Genomic DNA, 23,789 nt, shown 5'->3' with positions numbered 1-23,789 from the left:
GTTTATGAAATGTATGATAATAGAAAATTATATCAAAATATTTAGTAACCATCACCACCCGCTCAACTAGTAGAATCGTTGTCTGGTTGTAATGTAATTTACAGTCCGGTACCTTTCACAGTTAGAAAATATACTGCACAGTAATGCATAAGAAAAGATTTTGCGATTTGTTTTAAAATGTGAAATCTTCCTTAATGAAATCTTACTTCAGTAGACTCGACAACTGCAGTTTGGTAAAACCAGCAACTGAATTGATTTAAGAGGATTGTATAGGCCCTATAGGGGTTATAGAAGTTAGTGTATTGAAAATCGTAGTCCACCTTAGATGACGTGTATAGACGCGACCCCCCCCCCAACAACAACAACAGTACAACGAATGACAAATTATTTACAAAGTAAAACAATTAATATAGCATATTTAATTGATATTCCTTCGTTTTAAAAGGCATGCATTCTTTTAGAAATATTTGACATATTTTAATAAATCCTATACCATTAAAGAATTTATGGTCAAAATAGCAGCTTTATAAGACGGTTAGCGTCTTTAATAGCCGATAGCCACCTTATTGTTTACACAAGGTCACTAATAACCAGAAATAAAAATATAAGATCCTTGATTAGCAAAGGCAAGAAATATAAAATCAAAAGTAGATATGTGAATGCACGATGTAAGATAGGAAGTCGTGGTGGCTACATTGCATACCAAAGATTTTCAAGACCGTTGTCATGGTGATCATATTGGATACCAGATGCACAGCACTTCCATTCAGAACCAACTAGACATGATAAGAACTCTTCTTATAACCAGCCATCTAGATTTTTTGTAGTTGTTGTTGTAGGGTTTAACGTCATTTTTCAGCACACGATAGGCTATACATGGCGGACAGTATTAATGGTGGAACAAGAACACGGGAAAATCCCAGAAAGAACTACCGTCCCACGAGAAGTTATTGGCAGGCTTTCTCACATACCTACATTGGCTGAATCCGAGACTCGAACCCACGCAGACAGAGGTGAGATGGCAGTGATCCGTAACTGAAAGCGCTTTAGACCACTCGGCCACTCGGGACCAAAGCCATCTAGAAGTAATAGCGATAATACAATTCTCTACATGACCATTGTTTTGGTCATAAAGGAGGACAGATTGGCACCATTTTTAACTTACGATCGCTATACATCATAACGTCTTTCCGTGCCAACCCCATGCTAATATAATCATTCGTTCAGAAGCAGTGATAAGAGTTTAAAGATAGCCACTGTAGCAGCCATATTGGAGGTCAGATTGGATACTGAATTTCTGAGCAACATTTCAATTAAACATCACACGAAGTATTTCAATAAAAACCTCATGTTGAGACTACCAGCCATTCAGGAGGTAGAAAAATAACAAGAATTTCAAGCTGGCAGCCATACTGGATGTGCAAGCAGGTAAGTATATCCATTTCTGTATTATCTTCTGCAGCAGTCATCTGATTGTAAAAACAATTTCTTTTTCATCTCAAATCCAAGCGGTTCCACCCCATTTCTTACCTCAGTTTTCTCTCATTACTAGATTCTTACAGCGTTATCCGAACCTGATTTGATATGTTGTTTACCATTTTTATGTATCTCCAGTATTGACATGAGTCACCACTGTCTACTTTTAAAGTGCATGTATAGTTGTCAAGATGTTTATAACTTCTATTTAAATAAAATTATACATAAATTTTCAATACATTAGTTTCACATTGTTAAATAGTTGGAGTGTCAAATGGAGTTGTGGGACAAAGATAAAGTGCACCATCTTCCATTAATTAATCTCGAGTCCATAATTTGTCAGAAATATTCACACATCTACTAAATTGCCAAATATAAATGAAAGACACTAACAAAATACATCAACAAAATAATAACTCGCATCGGATATCAGTTTTATTCTGAAGGAGGCAAAATTAAAATAGGAAGTTGAATAGGTTGTCTGTTATTCACCTAATATCAGTTTATCTTTATGATCCAAAGCAGTCCACTAAGTTTCCTGGGTACTTTCATTTGAGTGTGTGTCTGATTTTGATTTTTAACATAGCTTTAACAATATTTCAATCATATCACTGCGATGTCTGCAGTGTGGCAGTTTATAGTGATGCCTAGCACTGGGGCATCATGCTGCAGACATGCAGCATGATGTCCCACCCAATCACATTATCCTGACACCAGGCCGACCAGTCCTAACACTAACCTCTAAGCCAAGCGAGGAAGCAATTTTAGTACCATATTTGTAAGTCTTTGTATGACTCTCATTTGACACATTTAACAGTATTTTCTATTTCCAAATGCATATACCCTCGTTATAATGTGATTTATGAGTGAACTAAAGTAGCCAGCAGATAATGAAATAACTGACAACTAATGTTCATAGTTTTATCAAGTGACTGAATTTTGGGATGCCTCATTTTTGTTGCATTTGTTTTCCCCCTCCCCTGGTTTGGGTTTCCATTGCAGAGTAATGAAAGTTGAAGAAGAGAAAGTGATCCTGGCTAATGTACTTGTAACTTCTGTGTGGTTTGTAAAACAATATCCAGACCTCATGTTTAACTTTCAGCATTTCTAACACAGTGAATTCACTAATATTCATAGATTACCAGTGTTCTGCATCACAGACTTAAAAAAGTAGAAGACAAAAGAAACAAAGTTCTTTCTCTACCATCAAAAATATCCGCAAAATCATGAAAATAACATGATTTCACACTACACATAAACAGATAATGAAAATAACATGATTTCACACTGACTGCATAGACAGATCATGAAAATAACACGATTTCACAATGACTGCACATAAACAGATCAGCAGTCTCACAAGAGTTCTGAAGAAAGCTATATTATGCCTAACACACTGAGCCATATTCCAAAACAAAAATTCTAAGTCACAAACCTAATTACATAAACATTATGTTGATGTCTACACTAACAGAAGTGACAATGTCATTAAAAGTTATACCAAAATGGGAATGTTAGCCACAGTGACCTATATCTTTGGGAATAAGAATCAATAAATCTGCCCCATGTGTAGACTATGCATGAAGTATTGATAAAAACTGGACAGTGGAAATTAAACATATTACAATGTCAGCTCCAGTGATCTTTAACATGCACCGCACACTCAGAATCAAAAGACAGCTGCCCCTGCACAAGTTTAGTCTACCGATGAAAATTAGACCAACTTAATTTTAACTTAATTAGACCACATTTTCAGCTCAGTGACCTGGTTATTCAATCATTCTGATGTCCTGTGATTAATTTGGAAAGTCCAGGTTGTACCTATATGATAATGCTTTTTAAAAAAAAAGGAAACAAAGAAAACACTGATATATCTACTGTGCAGTATTTGCTGCATTAAGTTTATTTCAATAAACTGCTTGGCAAGAAAATAAAATGAAAAGAACAGTACAAAAATATGAGCATTATAGTATTTTTCAGGCAGGACTATGGGGGGGGGACTAAACACAAGGAAATAACACAAATATTTTAATCTAACCACAGTTATGTAAAACACTGAAAACATGTATTTCTTTTACAGTAAGAAGAAAACTAAATGTTTCATATTGCACACAGACTGAGCATATTGAAATGCATGAGCCAAACCTGAAACACATGGCACAAATAAATGTAAAACTTGAAATTTGTTTTATCCATGTAAAATGTGATTACGATTGTACAATGCATTAATTAGGTACCGATGATAAAAACAACCTATAAGAGTAAATATGTCTGAAATACAGCACACCATCCTTATAAGTAAATCGATATTCAGCGTTCCTGTTATTCCAGTTGTTGAGTATGTACAACACTTGAAATCTATAAAATACATAGAAAGCATGTGCTTTTTAACATTATTCCATCTGGTTAATTAATGTATATGAAACTATGCTACGTATCAGGCGATTTTTTCACAGAATTGAAGTAACACTGGTGACTTGATTTTCAAATGCTGTTTTTTAAAAGCTAAGGGACCATGTTACAAGAAAAAATGTGTGAAAGTTATTTTATTGAAATATTATGGTCATCTCGTTCTTGTTTCAAAACCAAAATGGGAGTTTTCAATGTCGACAATGAGTCCACTCACTATCCTTTTCCAGTTTATGGAAAAGTCAATATTCCATGTAAACAAAGAGACTGCTCACTGTCTTTTCTGTTTCCTGAAAAAGTCCATTTTCAGTGAAGGACGAGGTTCCCAGACTACATATATATAAAGGATATATACTAAGTCATTTGCATCCAAACCAAATACAAATGGCATTCAGTTTAACTATAATCAATATAGGTTCAAAGGTTGGAACTCCCAAAATGTTCAGAAATTTAGGGAATTTTTATAAGATTATTTAAGACATTTTGCTTAGTTGGAAATGCAAACAACATGGCGGTGTTAGGAACCCCCATGTGACAATTATCAATTTACGGCTGAAATAATATTAAGTTTTGTGCAACTTTTAATATCAATGAAGCTTTTCATTTCTAAAATTGATCAGGGGGTACAAACTACTAGATGCTTCATAAAACATAAATGTCTGCAGTATATAAAATATATTCTTTGTACAGTCAATACAGATATTTTAACTTAATTTCTGTCACATAAACTGGAGTTACCTTTCCTTCTTTAATATAAAGTGATACATAAAAGTAGGCTTGATTAAATTAATTTAACTACAGATGATCATGAGGAAAGTTTCTTAAAACTAGAACTGTGTTAATAGAACACAGTTGCTCCACCACACTTATTAAAACTGATATAGACCAAAATAAATTTAACCATGGTGTGATATGGACAGACATACATATGGAAGGATAAGGGCAACACTGTGTGCACCTAAATATACAGGTGGGAAGAAAAATACTGCTGAATATAAATGCAAATAAATACTGTTGCTTTTACGATGACGAATCATGGCAAAAATCTAACTTATTTTATTTCATTGTTGACATAAGTTTTCTCCCAAAAAGGGCTTGCAACCTCATTTTTTTTTCTTCTATACATGCAACGAGTTCAATTTTCTGCAAAAAAACCCCCAAAGAATCAAAGCATCAACTAACATTTTATTTTGCCATTATGACTGTCGTTACTTTTATTTCACAAATTATGATTTGTCATTATTTTAAGCCACTGTTAATAGGATTTCAAAAGCTGGCAGCGTAGTATGACTACGTACAGTTAGTTCATACAGCTTAGTATGACTGTACAATTAGTTAATACAGGTTAGTGTGACTGTACAGTAAGTTCATATTGCTTAGTATGATTGTACAGTTAGTTCATACAGCTTAGTATGATTGTACAGTTAGTTTATACAACTTAGTATGAATATCTATTTAGTTCATACAGCTTAGTATGAATACAATTCATACAACTTAGTATAACTAAACTTAGTTCATACAGCTTGGTATGGCCATGTACAGTTCATACAGCTAAACAAGATGTCACAGCTAGTTCATATAGCTTGGTATAACTCTGTACAGTTAGTTCATACAGCTTATTATGACTATGTACAGTTAGTTCATACAGCTTAGTATCACTGTGTACAGCTAGTTGATATAACTTAGTCTGGCTATATTCATACAGTCTTAAAAAACCTTCATTTTCTGAAATTGCCTTTTTTCACTATCAAAAACAACAACATCAATACTAGCATTTTGAAAAGAAGATCCAGTTCCACCTAAATCTAATGGAGGTGTGGGAATGCAATACTTTTTTCTGCAAGAGGGTGGAGTCAATTTTTATCTTTTTAAAATGATATTCATTATTTCTTTTCTACTGATGATATTCCTAAAAGAAGTTGATGTTTTCCATCCACACACCTTCCAGTTAAATTTAATTGGAATAGCCCTAGTACATTAGCAACATCTAGTTTAAATATTTAATTTTAATGTACTTAATACCAAAACGAAAGAGATATAAAAAAAAATACACTATGTAAACAAGTCTAATCTTTGAGCGAACTGTGCAACTAGCTGGACAAAATATTAAAATTTACTTGAAAGTCTTCATTCATTTTATATTATTTTTTAATACTGGAGATAAATGAAATCAAATATTGTATATTTTCAAACTGCATCCTAAACATTAGTATTTTCCATCAGTTATCTTCATAGAATCCTTATTAAATTTGTTCTTACTGTGAATTTACTATTTTTTATCTAATACCAATTTTCAGATTTAGTGGTTGCTACAAATCACACAAATTTAAACCTCCAACAAACAAATCTTTCTATGAAAACAATAGTAGTTTTTAAGCCATGAATTAAACCACCAATAAAAATGTCCTGTTTGTCCCCAAATCAAGAAAACTGATGCCCAGCAAAAAACAGCTGAAATAACAGTAAACGGCAGAATGTTTTCCAACAAATGCATCAATATGGCTATAACCAAATATAAAATGACTAATGTCAGAATTAGTAATATTCTGTTGTATACTAAGATTACTAATTTTTAAAAAGACTATGGCCTAATATAAATATTATAAATAATAATTATTTGACAGGCATGGAGAGCTTGAATTACAATATTCAGGAGGCAGTTTGATTTTGGGTGTAACATTTTAAGTTACAAATATAACTTTGGCCTGATTATGTACAAGTGAAATATAAATACAAAAAAATTTAAACTTTAAAATTCAATATATACTGGCCAAACTGTCAAAAATATATACAAATCTAAACCTATCACTGTACATAAAATATGCAAATATATCACAAAAAGAGACAGTCTAATGTTAAAACATGCAGAATAACTGACAAATCACCAGAGCTGAGACAACAGTACCTAATTTTTTGCACAGAATTAAATTTTTGTACAAATCGTTTTACAATTACCCTCATAATGGGTAATATTAATTTTCAGTATATATATATGAATGACAGTATAAGCAAATCTTGAAATCTGACAGATGGTGATATTTTTATCGACTCTGGGCTTTAGCAACAAACGAAAACTTTAATAATATACACAAGTTCTGAATGGTCCATTTATAGTGATAACTAGTGTTGTTCCAATTAATTAATGTGGTCAGTTTCACTTGGATGACCAATTAAGCCACAAAGAATACTGATTGGTCAGGCTATTTGAAAAACAGCTGTGGTTTTGGCAAAACATACTGTGGACAAATTATTAAACCATTAAAATGATAAATGATGATCAAATACTATTAAATTCCCAAGCCGAGTGAAAACCATCAAGGTGTTTAACAATACTGACCCAAGCTTGGAGTTTCTTAACTATTAAGGTACAAGGTTATAAATCACACAATCACATTAGGCCTAAAAAAAAGACCCAGATGATAGAGTTCCTTTGGAATTTCTAATACACATTAATTGATTGACATTTTATGGCAAATACATAGTATTTGGTGACAACAAATAATTTTCTGTTTCTGTTCCATTCAGAATTACTTCCCATGGAAAGAGATCTCTACCATCTTATGGGTCAGCCATACTCAACATTACTATAAATAGGGATAGAAATATTTACATAGACAATACAAGGGTTCCTAGGAACATAGTATCTTGACCTTTTCAAGGTCATGGGTCCTGCACACAAATTTAAATTCGAGTTGGCAACACTTCTGATAGACAAAATCATGCCTGTTATTTCCTGCAGTTTTCTTCAAAAGAACATGCAAGAAGAAAAGGCTTTTCCATACAAAATATGTGGTCAATTTTGCTACAAAGATGTCTGCCCTTGTATGCATCCTTTCCATGCACCGTACTTTACAAATGCATCTGACAAATTAAAAATTTAACATTACTTTATCCTAGATTTTTTTTCCATGCAGGTTTCTTCACTGTAGCTTGCAAAAATTGAGGCTGCGTTTATTTAAAGGGAACATATGTTCAAGCCAAATTTGCCGAATTAAGAATTTGAATGGCGCTATAAAAAAAATTCACACATAAGTATTGTACACTAGGTAATTTTTACTAGCTACATGTATATACTTTAAAAACAATTAATTTTGATAGCAGATTGCTGGGGAAGTAAAGTTGTTGGAATCTGCCACATGTTGATGAAAAGATAGCTACAAACAAGCACAACAATTATTTTTATATCATCCATGACTTTCCTCAATGAAATACAGTAATGAGCAAGTTCTGAATGTTAGGTTTATTATATGTTTGAAAATCAACAATACAAAATATTTACAACAAAAAAAAACAACCTCCTGTGTAAATTTACCAAGAGAGAACACAGTTTCATGACTAAGAAAACTTATGATGTCATGGAAACAATACACTGGAAAATGTATCACATGACCATTCAGAGCGAGCAGATCAGCCTGAAATTGTAAAAGTTTGTAGTTTATTGCCCATAGTTGTCATAATCCTCCAATGCCATTTCAAGCCGTCTTGGAGGGGGTGGGGGTGATGGTGGCTTTGTCAAACAGTTGTCCTCTTCCTCCTCATATGTGTTTTCTTCATCAGAGTAAGAGTATTCTCTGTTACCACGGTAACTGTGACTCTCCCTAGCAGCAGGTTGTGAGTCCTCTTCCTCATCCCCTTCATCATCAAGGAAGTCCTGCTTGGAAAAATCCTCATTGCCTAAATCATTATAGTGATATTTAAAATGGTAGATAGTTTTGGACATTGTCTTAACATCACGGTTGTCATGGAAACACAACTCCTCACCCAAGCTGTGAACTCCATTAGTTTTTGTGCTACTTCCAGTATGAGTCGAGTAATAGTCGCTGTCAGAGTTTACATTGAATGTCCTTTCCTTGACAGAACTACTCTCAACATCATTGCTGTCGTCTGATGAATTTGACAGGCGTGGAGAGTTAGAATTACGAAATTCGGGAGGTGGTTTGATTTTGGGTGTAACATTCAGTTTAAGTTCCAACTTGTTGCCAACAGCATCAAGGGGTGGTGAGGAAGTAATAGTCTTTGCTTTCTCTTCAAAACCTTTCCGTTTTGGGGAAGCTCTTTGTTCAAAATTGTTCACTTCAAACTCAGTGTCACCCCCAGCAAAGGGGTTACTACTGATTGTAGCTGTCATTTCATAACTATATGGGCTTCTTAATTTGACAGGGCTGCTGAAACCATAACTGTACAATGTTCTATCACATGGACTCTCAACTGGCCAATAAGAACCATTATTGGACACCAAATTCTGTGCTAGATTTTCAGCAGACATCTCCCGGTGACCACTGTCAGGAGAATCAGTTTCAAAAGTCTTTAAGTTACCCACTGGCACTGAGTCTGGAGACAAGAGAAAAGAACCATCCCGATCTATGGCCATGAGGCGGGGCAGATAGACTGGACCACACTGTGGTGTTGTGGGATCAGGCAGGACTGACATCTGAAAAATGTGCATAAATTAAAAAATTAAATCAATTATCTGTGGGCAGTTCTATCAATAAAACACAAGGTGCTGATTTAGCTATGTGTTTTATGGCATAGTAATACAAACAGGTTATTTAGTGCCGAGTCAATTGGAGCCGAGTGCTTTGTCCAGGGACACCACAGCTGTTGACTGTGCTGATCCAACTATGGGATTTGAACCATTTGGTATTCTGAGAAAGCTATTCAACATCAGTGAGCTTTAGTCAATGCACGAATTAGACATCCGTGATTTACATTGGGTAAAGGTTCTGATGATGATGGTGGCTATCAGTACAAAGAATGGATCTTTAATGTAGTTAAATGACTGAGCATATATTCCACAAGCTGGGTAGAAACTCTGGTCTAGACTGGTTACTTGTGACCTGCTATCAGAGGAAGGTGAGATATGAATAATAGTAACTTTAATCGAGACTGGTTGTATGTGACCTGCTGCCAGAGGAAGATGAGATAAGAATGATGGTTACTGTAATGTGGACTGGGTGCATGTGACCTGCTGCCAGAGGAAGATGAGATATGAATGATGGTTACTGTAAAGTGGACTGGTTACAAGTAGCCTGCTGCCAGAGGGAGATGAGATATGGATGATAGTTACTGTAATGTGGACTGGTTGCATGTGACCTGCTGCCAGAGGAAGATGAGATATGGATGATGGTTACTGTAATGTGGACTGGTTGCATGTGACCCACTGCCAGAGGAAGATGAGATATGGATGATGGTTACTCTAATGTGGACTGGTTGCATGTGACCTGCTGCCAGAGGAAGATGAGACATGGATTACTGATTCAAAATAAGTATTAGTATATCTGAATGAATTAAACGTTTATTAATATAATGTTTTAAAACATATACAACTTTCCTTTGATAAGCTGTGATCTACTTATAATGCAGGATCACATATGGATTCGACTTTTTTTTTTTTTACAAAGTACCAAAAGAATTGGCCCTTATAAGTTGAACATGATGAAAATCTTGATCAAAATTAAACCTGATATATCTATATTTTTATTGTCAAAAATGGCAGTTAGTGTCTGAAATCTATATCAACGACACAAAATTAGCAACTTTTAATAACTGACTAACTGAACAACTATACTAATAAAATTTAGTTGAACCCCACTTTAACGCGATAATTGGGGTCCACAAAATTAGATCGCGTTAATATCGGGGTCGCGTTAATGAGGGGTTTTACAGTATTTTACTTTTTTGAGAGAACAATTCATTGGCATATATACGTGTATTCATGTCTAATGTATATGATGAATAGGTATCAACACCGTTTACTATCATGCCGTCGTGGCACTCAGTTCATCTATAATGCATGTAATTCCATTGAAAAATTGCACACAGATTTACAATATTCAATATTTTTTCCCCTGATCATCGTGTCTGAATCCAACGTCTAACATACGGCATGAAAAGAGCATCAACACCGTTTACTTGCTGTCTGATATCATACCATCGAGGCTTGAAATTAATCCATAAAATATGTAATTCCATTGCAAATATTGCATACATATTTAAACTATTCAATAATTTTGTCACACATCATTATGTGTCTGAAATAAATGGAAAAATTAGCAGCAAAATTAGGTTAAGAAAGACGAAGCACATGTACAGTTCATTACGTTCCAGGGTCTATGAACAGTGTCTGCACAAATTTCATACTCCTAAAATTTTCTTATATGCATTTCCATGTACATTTATCCATTGCAAATTTCCAATAATTAGCGCTTATACGCCTATTCATTTGAATGACTACAACAAGAATAATTACCAATCAACACATGCTTTCAGTGTGCATATAACTTTTACTTCAGATTTTGTGAATATTGAAAGAAACATGTGAAAACTACTATAATAATCATGGCGCAAAGTGCAGATAACAATTTGCATTTGTGAACTTGCTTTTCCATAACGGTAAAATATTTTAATAAAAAATAGGAAATTAATAACGAGTTCATAAACAAACACCATACCCATGTAAAACCTGAGAAGTGCAGTAGGCCTGCAATGGTCACAAATCAATTTTTTAAAAATATGTAAAGCTGAATGCATGTACAATTTCATACCCTTTCAATTTCCAGCTAATAAAGCAGACATTATTTACTGGTCAAATGATTGCGTCTAATAACACTGCCAAGCCCAGCAAACATGTTGGCAGCTTTCGTTTTTTGATGTTTATTAAATTGTGAGAATCTTTTATCAACCACCGTATTGTCTGCTGCTTGTTTGTGTATGCAGTTAAAGAAACACATGTCGGCTATTGTTTGAGCAACGATGGTATACAGAATTAATTGAAGACAATCACAAAGACGACTTACTGGCTTTACTCATGGATCAGTAACAAGTAACATTTCCAATAATGTTTATTTTGGCATAACACTTCAAGAACCTGGTGAAATTGTTAAATTTCAGAAGCCAAGCCACGATCATATTATATTCGAATTCATATTCCAACTCTTCCCCAAAATGATAATAAATGTTTTACACACTATTTCTCATACTTTTAAAAAGTATTTTTCCGGGTATGAGAAAAATACATGTACATGTATTTAAAATTTCAGGAACCATGCCAGGATCACATTATATATTGTATCAAACTCGAATTCATACACGATCTCTTCCAAAATTAAATTTTTTTCTTTGCGCAAAGTGCAGAGAACGAATTGCATTTGTGAACTTGCATTACCATAAAGGTAAAATATTTTATAAAAAAATAGGAAATTAATAATGAGTTCATAAGTAAACCCCATACACATGTAAAACCCAAGAACTAAGTGCAGTAGGCCTGCAATGGCAGCGAGACACTTTTATATAAAAAAAAATTTTGAAGCTGAACGCATGTACAATTTCATACCATTTCAATTTCCAGCTAATAAAGCAGACATTATTTACTGGTAACATGTCTGATAATGTTTATTTTGGCATAATACTTCAAGAACCTGGTGATATTGTTAAATTTTTGAAGCTAAGCCACGATAGTATTATATTAATATTTATATGCGAACTCTTCCCTACAATGATAATAAACATTTTACACACTATTTCTCGTACTTAAAAAAATATTTTTTCCTGGTACAAGAAATATACACATACATGTATTTAAAATTTCAGGAACCATGCCACAATCATATTAAATTTGAATTCATACGCGATCTCTTCCCCATAATGATAATAAATTTTTTATTCACTATTTCATGTACTTTGAACAGCAAATATTTTTTCATGTGCGAATGAATATAAAAATTTTCGGAAGCCACGCCACAACCGCATTATAGCAGGGTTGCACTGTATGTAGGTCACATAAGTAAAGTATCCAACATGTATCAGTGGTTTATCCAACTAATATGTAAATATGATCAATGTTGTTGTTGTTGTTGTAGGGTTTAATGCCATTTTTCAGCACACTTGACAGTAACTCTAATGTAAAGCAGGTATTTTCACTATACTGAAACTGCTAAGTGTAACCCTCCTATAGGAGATGATAGACAGGCAGTATGAGTGTTGTGGAATGTACAGTGCATGTCAGTGTGATAAGGTGACCCAAAAAATGAAAAGGATATTCCTGTACATTTGAACAAGTAGGATATGGCCTTACTGCTGTCACTAAGGGATGAGAAATTTGCAGTGTCTAGCAATGTAAAATGGTTTTCAGTTGGGTTCTGTGTTGTGAAGGACTCGCAGAATCACCAGCTCATGTTCCAGCAGGAATTCACCATGTCAGTTTCCAACTCAAAGTGTGGCTGACAAGCAAATTCAAATCGAAAGTTTCAAAACCCGATTTGCAGTTTGATTAATGGTTGAATAAATCATATAAACCTTTTCAGTTTTTGTATTATTTTCTATCTGCCATAAAATTTCACTTTCTGGCATTGACCAATGTTGCAAATGCACACTGTGCATAAGATTCATCAGTACATACTGGATGTGAACTATTGACCGGGTCAGATATGTGAGCTGTTCTGTCAGTAATCGGAGATTGTGGAGTGATAAATTAGAACACTTTTGTTAGTTTTAACTTGAACTTGTAACATGGTTATAGATTTACTTCATCCAGTGTTCCACAAGCTAACAAACTTAACCGCAATCCTAGCAAAAGATCCAAGTCTGGATTTTTTCACAAGGTTTGAACACTAACAACAGCAGCTTGATTTGTATATGATAATGGTTGTATCGTCACACTCCTGCTACTAGAACAAAAATGGGAAATAAAGAAATTGATTTAAAATAAGTGTTGAAGTGTAGTGAAATGAAGACAGTGTTTGTATCAGTGTAATGAAGTGATCGACAGTATTTGTAATGTGTTATGAAGTGTTCAACAGTGTTTGTATCAGTGTAGTGAGGCGGCTTACACTCGGTATGACCAGTGAGTTAGATCCATTATGTTGAGACTGTTTTGGTGTAATCTCCCTACTGCCTGAAGAAGACGACGAATGCACAGACTGACGAGCTATCTCGAGCTCCTGGATACGACTCAAAAGCTGAGACATGTGGTCCAGCAAGTCTCGGTTATGAAGAAGAAGTTGGTGAGCACGGGCCTGAAAATAAATTGATTATATTTGTAATGAACATATCAAATGGCTAAAATACAACAGTCTGATATTTGTACTTATAATATACTCCTTTTTTTCTCCATTAACTTCACAGTCACAATCATGCAGTATTCTATGATACTGAACACCTTGATATTGCATGCACATGCATGACATGTGTGCCTAAAATTAGTATTTATAGGTTACTGCATTTGTATGATATGAACGAGTTTTTTGGATGGAATAATGCACAACCTTGGGAGTTTAGTATAGCCATCCGACAAAACTCCTTCATATTTTCCCATACAAATGCAGTAAGTTATAAATACCGTATTTTCCCGCATATATCCCGCAGACGCAGATAATCCGCACCCTCATATAGCCCGCGGGTTTTGGGGTTTTGTGTAAAAAGTCGTTGGCATAACCCGCACCTTTGTATAACCCGCAACCATAGATGGATGAACTTTTTTGTGTATGTTCACATTGTCTACCATTACTGTTTTTAGAAGGACCGAATTCGTCAATGCTCACACGTGGATGACAAACGATACTACAACTACTACATTTTCACTCACCCGCCCAACATGCAAATTTGTATTTACGCTATCAAGTCAGTCGGCCCCGGTCCATATTCATCCCTCTGCATCAGTTCAAGTTAGTCACCCTGCCTCCACTATATTCCGGCTGGCAGCCGGCAGATTTGAATTTTGAAGCCAGGTACTTGTGAGCCGGATATGCAATGGTGTGAGGTCCTGAGGCTGAATGCCACAATTGTCAATTTCAAATGTAGCTCGCATGACGTCAATTAACTACCGGTATTCAGGCTTGGTACACAGTGCTTGTGCGCGTAGGCTGTCTATAGGAGCTGTGCCTCAACTACAGGCTGCATAAACGCGGACATTTTTAAATAATCTTGTATTCTTTTTAATTGTAGATTCGAGTTTAAATAATTTCTTTCTGTTTAATTTAAAAAATGCTGAAACGAAAGTCTTACACAGCCGACTTCAAGCTAACTGCCATTGCGTATGCTGAAGTGCATGGCAATAGAGCCACAGGCAGAAAATTTGATATTGATGAGAGTGTAATCCAAGGTTGGAGAAAAGAAAAAGGAACATTGGAGAAGATGAATCCACGAAAACATGCTCATCGCAGACCTAAAGCAAAATGTCCTCACCTTGAAGCTGACCTGAAGCAGTGGATCGTGGCCAAGCGGGAAAACAACCAACCAGTCTCGACAGTTGCCATCAAACTGAAGGCCAAACGCATGGCGGCAGAGAAGCTCATTGATGATTTTAAAGGAGGAGTGCATTGGGTATATAAATTTATGAAGAGGAACCAATTGTCAGTCAGAACACGAACGACCGTCGGCCAACGTCTACCCGAGAATTGGGAGAAGAAGATGGATGATTTTCGTGAATTCGTCGCCAGGTAAATTCAGAAGCTTGACCTTCCCCATTCTGCCATTATTAATATGGGCGAAGTATTATTACGTGTAAAAAATTTGTGATATAGCCCGCACCCTTATATAACCCGCACACCCACCCACCCCGCGGGGTTTGTAAAATCTGGTATAACCCGCGGGATATATGCGGGAAAATATGGTACTCTTTCACGACAGAATCTGTCAACTTAATGATCTTAACTATATGCATTATATATGAGAAAATTTATAAGTTACTAAAGTATTTTGCAATTTTTAATTCAACAAAATTGTTTTTCATTCTTACCATTTTGCAAGGACTATCGTGTGTGATGCATGACCACATAATGAAAGTCACCAATATTAAACCATGTGGAAATTTGTGCATGTAGTCTTCTTATACTCAGCCAGTCGTTTCTATGCATAATACCTAATATTCAATCAACATGCACAATACCTTATACTCACTTAGTTAACATTTCCTATGTACAGTACCTTATAAAATGGGCATGAAAATTAAACCACTAACTGGATGTTAAATGATGGTGTAAGAAAAACTCATTTTTTTGCAACTGCGAACCCAAGGGGATAGGTAGGCATGAAAGTTTGTTTACTCTGAAGTTAGAAAAGTATTTTATCCCCATTTTAAATAGTTTCTTTTTATTCTTTATTTTTAAAAAAATTAAATGAGGTAAAATATATAAATGCACACTGCATTTAGATACTGAGACTGTTTTACAAACCCAAAAAAAATAATCATACCAAACTAGAACCTTAACTGAAAATATACAGCATGACAAAATGAATACATGGCTTAGTGAACAGACAATCTCAGGGTGTACTCAATTCGATGATGCTAGCAAATAAGTGTTCTCATTTGGTTATATTCCATCATTTCAAATGTGCATGGAACATCTGGAACTTTACCTTTTTGTACAGTCTGCATTGATCACATGCACCCTCACAAAAACTGTTTGAGGACTTAGGAACTAAATGCTTCAAAAATTAAACTGTTTTGAATATTATCAATGCATTTAAAATTATTCATGCATTTTTTCATCAATGTATTTGTGCCAAAAAATTCAAACACACAGCTAATCTGTAGATCTATCCCTACATCTTACCTGAGCCTCTATCCTAGCTGAGGTTTCTGCAGAAAGCTGATCTTTTAGAAGTTGGACTTGTGCTATAGCAACCTGGGTTTGCTGCTGGTGATGCTCCACCTGTTGCCGTAGTAACTGCAGCTGATGGTGAGAGGTCAAGGGCATCTGCGTGTCTGGGACAGTGTCATCAAGGAGAGAGGAGGGACTAATTGGCGAGGATATGGTGGTACCTCCAATTTGGTTCTGCAAGAAACGGAAATAATGATATAATAATCTTCCTATCTGACATAACACAAGAACTGTCCAGCTGAACTTTCTTGTAAGGAATGACAATGAGATCATTAAGTAACTGGTCTACTAATCCAAAACAGTAATCAGTATTCTGATACCATATATCAATATCAAAAGTGCAACTTTACAGCTCACAGTTCCAATTGGTGCATGAATTGGGAATATTCCATCCAAGATTTGTTTCTTTCCATCAACTTCTTCAATTTCTTTCAACTCCAGGTTCAAACAAATTTCAATATCATATGGTAATCCAGTGGGCTACCAGAAACCTGGGCTACCAGAAACATAACCTAAATGGGAAGCCCAACATAAATACAGTAGCCAAGAGGAGCACAATATCAAAAAATATTTAAACAGCTCTCCGTCTTCCCTTTTCTGCTGTTATTAGCCACTAATAGTTTATCTTCTTTGTGAAATGTTATTATAGCAACCATATATTCCCTAACTAATGCCCACCATGAGCATTTCTTTTTCTAAAGGAGAAGGGCATATATATTGGAGCACAATAATGAAGCTGAAGTTGTTTTTTTCATGTACTTTTATAATGATAACATCTACATCAGAAGGTCTTTCTGCCACTAAATTCAGTCATATATATCAGCATATTTAAGATTATCAATCGATCAACACATTTTCCCACTCAGCATTTGGATGAAGTTGGACAAACAAATCTTTGAACTTGCCACTCAGCTATTGTGTCATGTTTAACACCACATTTCTCTCTGTTACTTAAATAGTTTAAACACTGATATGTACACCGTAACAATGAAGTTACAGAATAGTGATGATTCTTGGAAAATTTAAAATTTCTGTTCTTACAAATGGGAGTGGGACATTATAGTGGGGGTATTAATTAGGGGACATATATGGTATGTTCTGAAAAGAGTACTGTGTACAATATGTCATATGTCCAACCTGTGTTTAATAGTCTGCTCTCTTGGCACCAGTAGAGCATGGCTCACATGGACAATTACTGATCAAGTGGTATCAATGACCTTGAAAAAACAGTAAAGGTATCTGGCTTTGAACTAAACTTAAAGTGGAGAAACAAATATGTTCTTATTATGCATGTGATGACTTCAACCTCTGACCTTCAGAACTCCCAATTTCTGTGTTCCTTTCCGACTCTAACTGCATGCAATTCATAAAATTTGGTCAAAGAAATTACTCTTGAACAAAGTTATTTCAAGTCAAAATGACATGACCATTGATCTCCTGACCTTAAAATCAATCGGCCTCTTCCTCACTTTATGTGCAAGACAACCTCCCATGAACTTTGGTCAAATCATCCTTTGGTCAGTGACCTTGACCTCTGAACTTTTTGATCCAAAAATCAATAGCATTCTTTCTAACCTAACATAAACATGAAAGCCATCCACAAACTTTGGTGAAGGTACATGTCCAAAACTATGAAATGTGCATAAATCATCATTTTTTCCAACAGCTTTGACCTCTGACCCTCTGATCCCAAAATCAAAAGGCTTCTTTCTGACAATAAATGCAAGTCATCCACAAAGTCTGTCCAAGTTTCTGATGAAAGAACAAATGCTATTGTACAGAAACCAGATGAATAATTTTAACAATGCATATTCTGTATTGACCAGCTTATAAAAAAAAATAACCAGCCATGGTCTTCATGTCAAGCCTTTCCTTCAGCTTATTGAAATATAATGTAAATAAACATGAGGCCTGAGTGGGCCAAACATTGTTCACCTTCATACCTCACGTTACTTTGTGAATGCAAATCAATACTTAATACTGTTGTCATTAATCTTCTTTGTCAACAAAAAAAAATACATATACACACATATGAACATGGCTTCATTTCTTAAGTTGTTTTCTTAAGAAACGAAATAAAAAAATAGTCAAAACATGGCAAATAATGTCAGTTTTAATTCATTAATGTACACATGCCATGTAATTACTTTGCCATATGACTCAAGGTATAGCCAAATAGTGTGCATCTGGCTTTGGCTGCCAGACCTGCATTTTTATTCACTTCTTTACAAACACTCACTAGATTATCTTTGCATATTTTCAGATAGAAAAAAAAAAATATTTTACTGTCCAAAATCATGCAGAAAATATAATACATGGTTTCTTGGTATTAAAGGTGATCATTTATGCATCTAGCATTGGCTCCTGTGTCTCTCCATGTCTTTTGGTGGCTAAATTCGGACTTATAACTTGGAAACTGTTCACAGCCCTACCCTTGAAGTATATATGCACTTATCTTGTACTACAAGGGAAGTTAATTTATGCAGTGAGCATGGATTACTGGGTCTGTCTTTACACCTGCCCCAAGTCATTACTTTGAAACTACTGAAATTCCCATGCAGGAGAGTCATGATGCATCAGTGATTAATACACAGAAAAATTTGGATTTCATTCCCACTATTTCTCAGCCCTGATTGGCTATTGAATTTATCAGGATTTAATATGCAAAGCCATGCATTTCTTTCTTAGTAATTCAATTTGAAAGTGTTTCATGAGAAAAGCAGAAGTTTTTAATTTTTTAATTTTAATAAAAGCTAAAGGTATAAAATTTTAAATTTCAAATATTTGTGACTAATGACACTGTACATATTAAATGCATTCACATATAATAACATGAAACAAAAAGTATCTCAGCCAATTGAACATGGCAATACCATGTTAAGGTTTATAGATGCTTTGGTTAGTTTGCTTTTTAACGGGGATGAGGGGGCCCCAAGTGGTCGAGTGGTCTAAAGCTCTCTCCGTTATGGATCACTGCCACCTCACCTGTCTGCATGGGTTCGAGTCTAGGATTCGGCTAACGTGGGTATGTGAGAAAGCTTGCCAGTAGCTTCTCGTGGGTCGGTGGTTATTCCCGGGGTTTTCCCGGGTTCTTCCTCCACCATTAATAGGCTAGCTACAGTATACAACAGATGCAAGAAAGGGTTACAAATAAAATACAAGTGACAAGTCATATACTGTCTTCTTTAGCTGGTGATAAGAATAGCAAAAATAACATCCTGATTTTCCTCAAAATGTCCTTTCTTAGTTCTGCCAATCTGAATTACATGAGCCATGTCATATGTTCGCAATCTTGATTACACATTTCAAAATTGTACTGTAATCTCAGTAAGTGCAATTACATTCTCCTTACTGCACTCAAAATGATATAAGCATTAAATTCCATGGAGTCTTATTGATAATTGCAATTGAAAGACTTCATATTTTTCCCACATTATGATTTCAAACATTCAGTGACAGAAACAGAAACATATTTGCAGATGTCAACATGCTTCTCCCTCGCTTCTTCAATCCCATGCATTCCATGTGGAATTGTCACATATAAATCCAGTCCATCATCATGAAACTTCGTAGAATCAAAGAAAAATACCAAAATCTATTCATTCCAGATCAAATGGAACAGTTGTTGCAATGCGCATTTATTCACAATATGACTCCAAATTTTAATTTTAACTAGGCACACCATTTATTTTTGAAAGTTATGTCGAGCGTGCGACTAAGTTCAGATTTATCTGGGTGACGTTATGTGTGCAGTAATATGTTGTTGTGTAATGATGAATATGCGCTTGTGTATTTAGTTTAGAATGCAGCATACATTCAGTTACTTTGTTTCGTGTATTTTCTTAATATAATTAAGCATTAGGTAGAATTTAAAAAATTAACATATAATAAAAAGGTTACTGCATTTATATGGGAAAATATGAACTCGTTTTGTCAGATGGATATACTGCACTCCAAAGGTCGTGCAGTATTTCCATTCGAAAAACTTGTTTATATTTTCCCATACAAATGCAGTAACCTATAATTATTTTACTCTTCTATATCACTTTGTTTTACTGAAATTTATACATCCTGTATTGTAAACTAATATATGTTTAGCTTGTAAAGACACTGTTTAAAATATTCCTATTTTAAACACTAGGGACATATCTGATGAAAGATCATCATTTTAACAAATTTTGAAGAGCTTCATACCAGGATGCTTTCTGTCAAATTTGGTCAAATTCTGTTTAGCAGTTCTTGGGAAGAAGCCTTTTTTATGTTTTGCTATTTTCATTTACAGTAACAAGATCTGATGAAAGCCTTTTGTATCCTTTGCTATTTTCATTTATAGTAACAAAATCTGATGAAAGCCTTCCATATCCTTTGCTATTTTCATTTATAGTAACAAGATCTGATGAAAGCCTTTTGTATCCTTTGATATTTTCATTTACAGTAACAAGATCTGATGAAAGCCTTCCATATCCTTTGCTATTTTCATTTACAGTAACAAGATCTGATGAAAGCCTTTTGTATCCTTGATATTTTCATTTACAGTAACAAGATCTGATGAAAGTCTTTTGTAACCTTTGATATTTTCATTTATAGTAACAAGATCTGATGGAAGCCTTTTGTATCCTTTGATATTTTCATTTACAGTAACAAAATCTGATGAAAGCCTTTTGTATCCTTTAATATTTTCATTTATAGTAACAAGATCTGATGAAAGTCTTTTGTATCCTTTGATATTTTCATTTATAGTAACAAGATCTGATGAAAGCCTTTTGTATCCTTGATATTTTCATTTATAGTAACAAGATCTGATGGAAGCCTTTTGTATCCTTTGATATTTTCATTTACAGTAACAAAATCTTGTGAAAGCCTTTTGTATCCTTTGATATTTTCATTTATAGTAACAAGATCTGATGAAAGTCTTTTGTATCCTTTGATATTTTCATTTACAGTAACAAGATCTGATGAAAGCCTTTTGTATCCTTGATATTTTCATTTACAGTAACAAGATCTGATGAAAGCCTTTTGTATCCTTTGATATTTTCATTTACAGTAACAAGATCTGATGAAAGCCTTTTGTATCCTTGATATTTTCATTTACAGTAACAAGATCTGATGAAAGCCTTTTGTAACCTTTGATATTTTCATTTATAGTAACAAGATCTGATGAAAGCCTTTTGTATCCTTGATATTTTCATTTACAGTAACAAAATCTGATGAAAGCCTTTTGTATCCTTGATATTTTCATTTACAGTAACAAGATCTGATGAAAGCCTTTTGTATCCTTTGATATTTTAATTTACAGTAACAAGATCTGATGAAAGTCTTTTGTATCCTTTGATATTTTCATTTACAGTAACAAGATCTGATGAAAGCCTTTTGTATCCTTGATATTTTCATTTATAGTAACAAGATCTGATGAAAGCCTTTTGTATCCTTTGACATTTTCACTTATAGTAAAAAAATCTGATGAAAGCCTTTCGTATCCTTGATATTTTCATTTACAGTAACAAGATCTAATGAAAGCCTTTTGTATCCTTTGATATTTTCATTTATAGTAACAAAATCTGATGAAAGCCTTTTGTATCCTTTGATATTTTCATTTATAGTAACAAAATCTGATGAAAGCTTTTTGTATCCTTTGATATTTTCATTTACAGTAACAAGATTGGATGGCATATCTGCATTATTTGAAGAAATTGAAAGCACTTCATGCAAGGATAGCTTCAATCAATCTTGTCAAATTCTACAGATCAGCCCATGTTATGCTAATTTTAGGTTTTTCTATTGATAGATATGGTAAGCATACTTGGAAAATTGGTCAAATTCTGTTAAGCAGATCTTAGAAGTCATTTAAAGCTGTATCTATATTTTTTATAATGATAGCCACACTTCACAGCAGATCATTATCTTCTGAACAAATATGAATCATGACAATGATTTTTCTCTAATTTGAAATAGCTTCATGACAATGATTTTACTCAAATTAGAATCAGCTTCATGACAATGATTTTACTCAAATTAGAATCAGCTTCATGACAATGAATTTTCTCATTTGAATCAGTTCATGACAATGATTTTTCTCACATTTGGGTTTTCTCAAATTTGAATCAGCTTCATGACAATGATTTTACTCAAATTAGAATCAGCTTTATGACAATGAATTTTCTCAAAACTATATCAGTTCATGACAATGATTTTTCTCACATTTGGGTTTTCTCAAATTTGAATCAGCTTCATGACAATGATTTTTCTCAAATTTGAATCAGCTTCATGACAGTGATTTTTCTCCAATTTGAATCAGTTTCATGACAATGATTTTTCTCACATTTAAATCAGCTTCATGACAATGATTTTTCTCGAAGTTGGTTAGATTCTGTTGAGCAGATTTTGAGAAGAAGCAATTGTGAATAGACAATAAAGGGACAACAACAGTCACTTGACCTCACTGCCAGGTGAGCTAAAAACTTTAACACTGAGATTAATCTAGGGTGGTGGCAGATATATTCATGTACAAACGGACATGCCTGTACCATAGTAATCACTAAGATGAGACTATGCCAAGGCAGATAAAAATAAAATTTGAAGCAAGCTAGTAATGTTATGCCATAGCCACTGGGCTACTGATGTTATACCATAGCCACTGGGCTACTGATGTTATACCATAGCAACTGGGCTACCTTATTTCAGAATATGATAGCCCTAACCATGCATTCCAGCCCCAAGACTATAAATATATTCTTACACATAAATACAGACTCAACTAAATATCTTAAACTCTGATTGGCTAATATCTTGACCTCTGATTGGCTAACATCAAAGAAGTAACCAATCAAATGTCAGAATCTCAAACCCAGTTTGCATATGAAGATTATCTGTGTTCTTGGAACTAGGTAGACCCTGAGTACAAGATCTGTTATATCCTGAATTATGAAGACCAACTGACACCCATATGTGATGTGGAATGTTATTGTTTTATAAGAAGTGAGATCATATATAAAGTAAAAATATCAGCAGCATTACAACACACGCAGGTAAATATATACAGCAGTATGAAATCCTTAAGCTTACCTACCTACCGTATACATCTGCTTATAAATGGAGTCAAACTGCCACAACAAAAAATCCAGATGTGCCATAGCATAATGTAGCTGCGTATCAGGGTATATTTTGTTTGTGGAACTGATTACCCCAAACACTGCACAGACCCAGATCTGCCGGTGTATTAAGCACCAGCATATCTAGTTAGTGCAGTTGTATCTTACAAGCAAGTATATACAGTTACTACACATTACAATGCAAACAATGTTGCAT

The 23,789-nt window shown here is 34.4% G+C and overlaps 1 protein-coding gene across 3 annotated transcripts in view; it reads right to left on the bottom strand.

Annotated features, from left to right (window-relative positions):
- Positions 1 to 3,347: 3,347 nt before the first annotated feature.
- LOC149779250 (carboxyl-terminal PDZ ligand of neuronal nitric oxide synthase protein-like) overlaps positions 3,348 to 23,789 on the bottom strand; it is a 139,654-nt gene continuing 119,212 nt past the window's right edge. For all 3 annotated transcript variants that reach the window (XM_089939835.1, XM_089939834.1, XM_089939836.1), the window contains exons 9-11: positions 16,437 to 16,658; positions 13,713 to 13,898; positions 3,348 to 9,316 (exon numbers count right to left, since the gene is read on the bottom strand). In XM_089939835.1, coding sequence (XP_089795961.1) covers positions 8,321 to 9,316; positions 13,713 to 13,898; positions 16,437 to 16,658 — 1,404 coding nt within the window. In that variant the 3' untranslated portion in view covers positions 3,348 to 8,320. The remainder of the gene's footprint in view (positions 9,317 to 13,712; positions 13,899 to 16,436; positions 16,659 to 23,789) is intronic.

This window comes from Sinohyriopsis cumingii, chromosome 17, assembly GCF_028554795.1.
Source record: "Sinohyriopsis cumingii isolate HCF-2022 chromosome 17, ASM2855479v2, whole genome shotgun sequence".
In the NCBI taxonomy this organism is placed as follows: Eukaryota; Metazoa; Mollusca; class Bivalvia; order Unionida; family Unionidae; genus Sinohyriopsis; species Sinohyriopsis cumingii.
The sequence above is the reverse complement of the archived record's forward strand: the minus strand, read 5'-3'. Positions and strand labels throughout refer to the sequence as shown.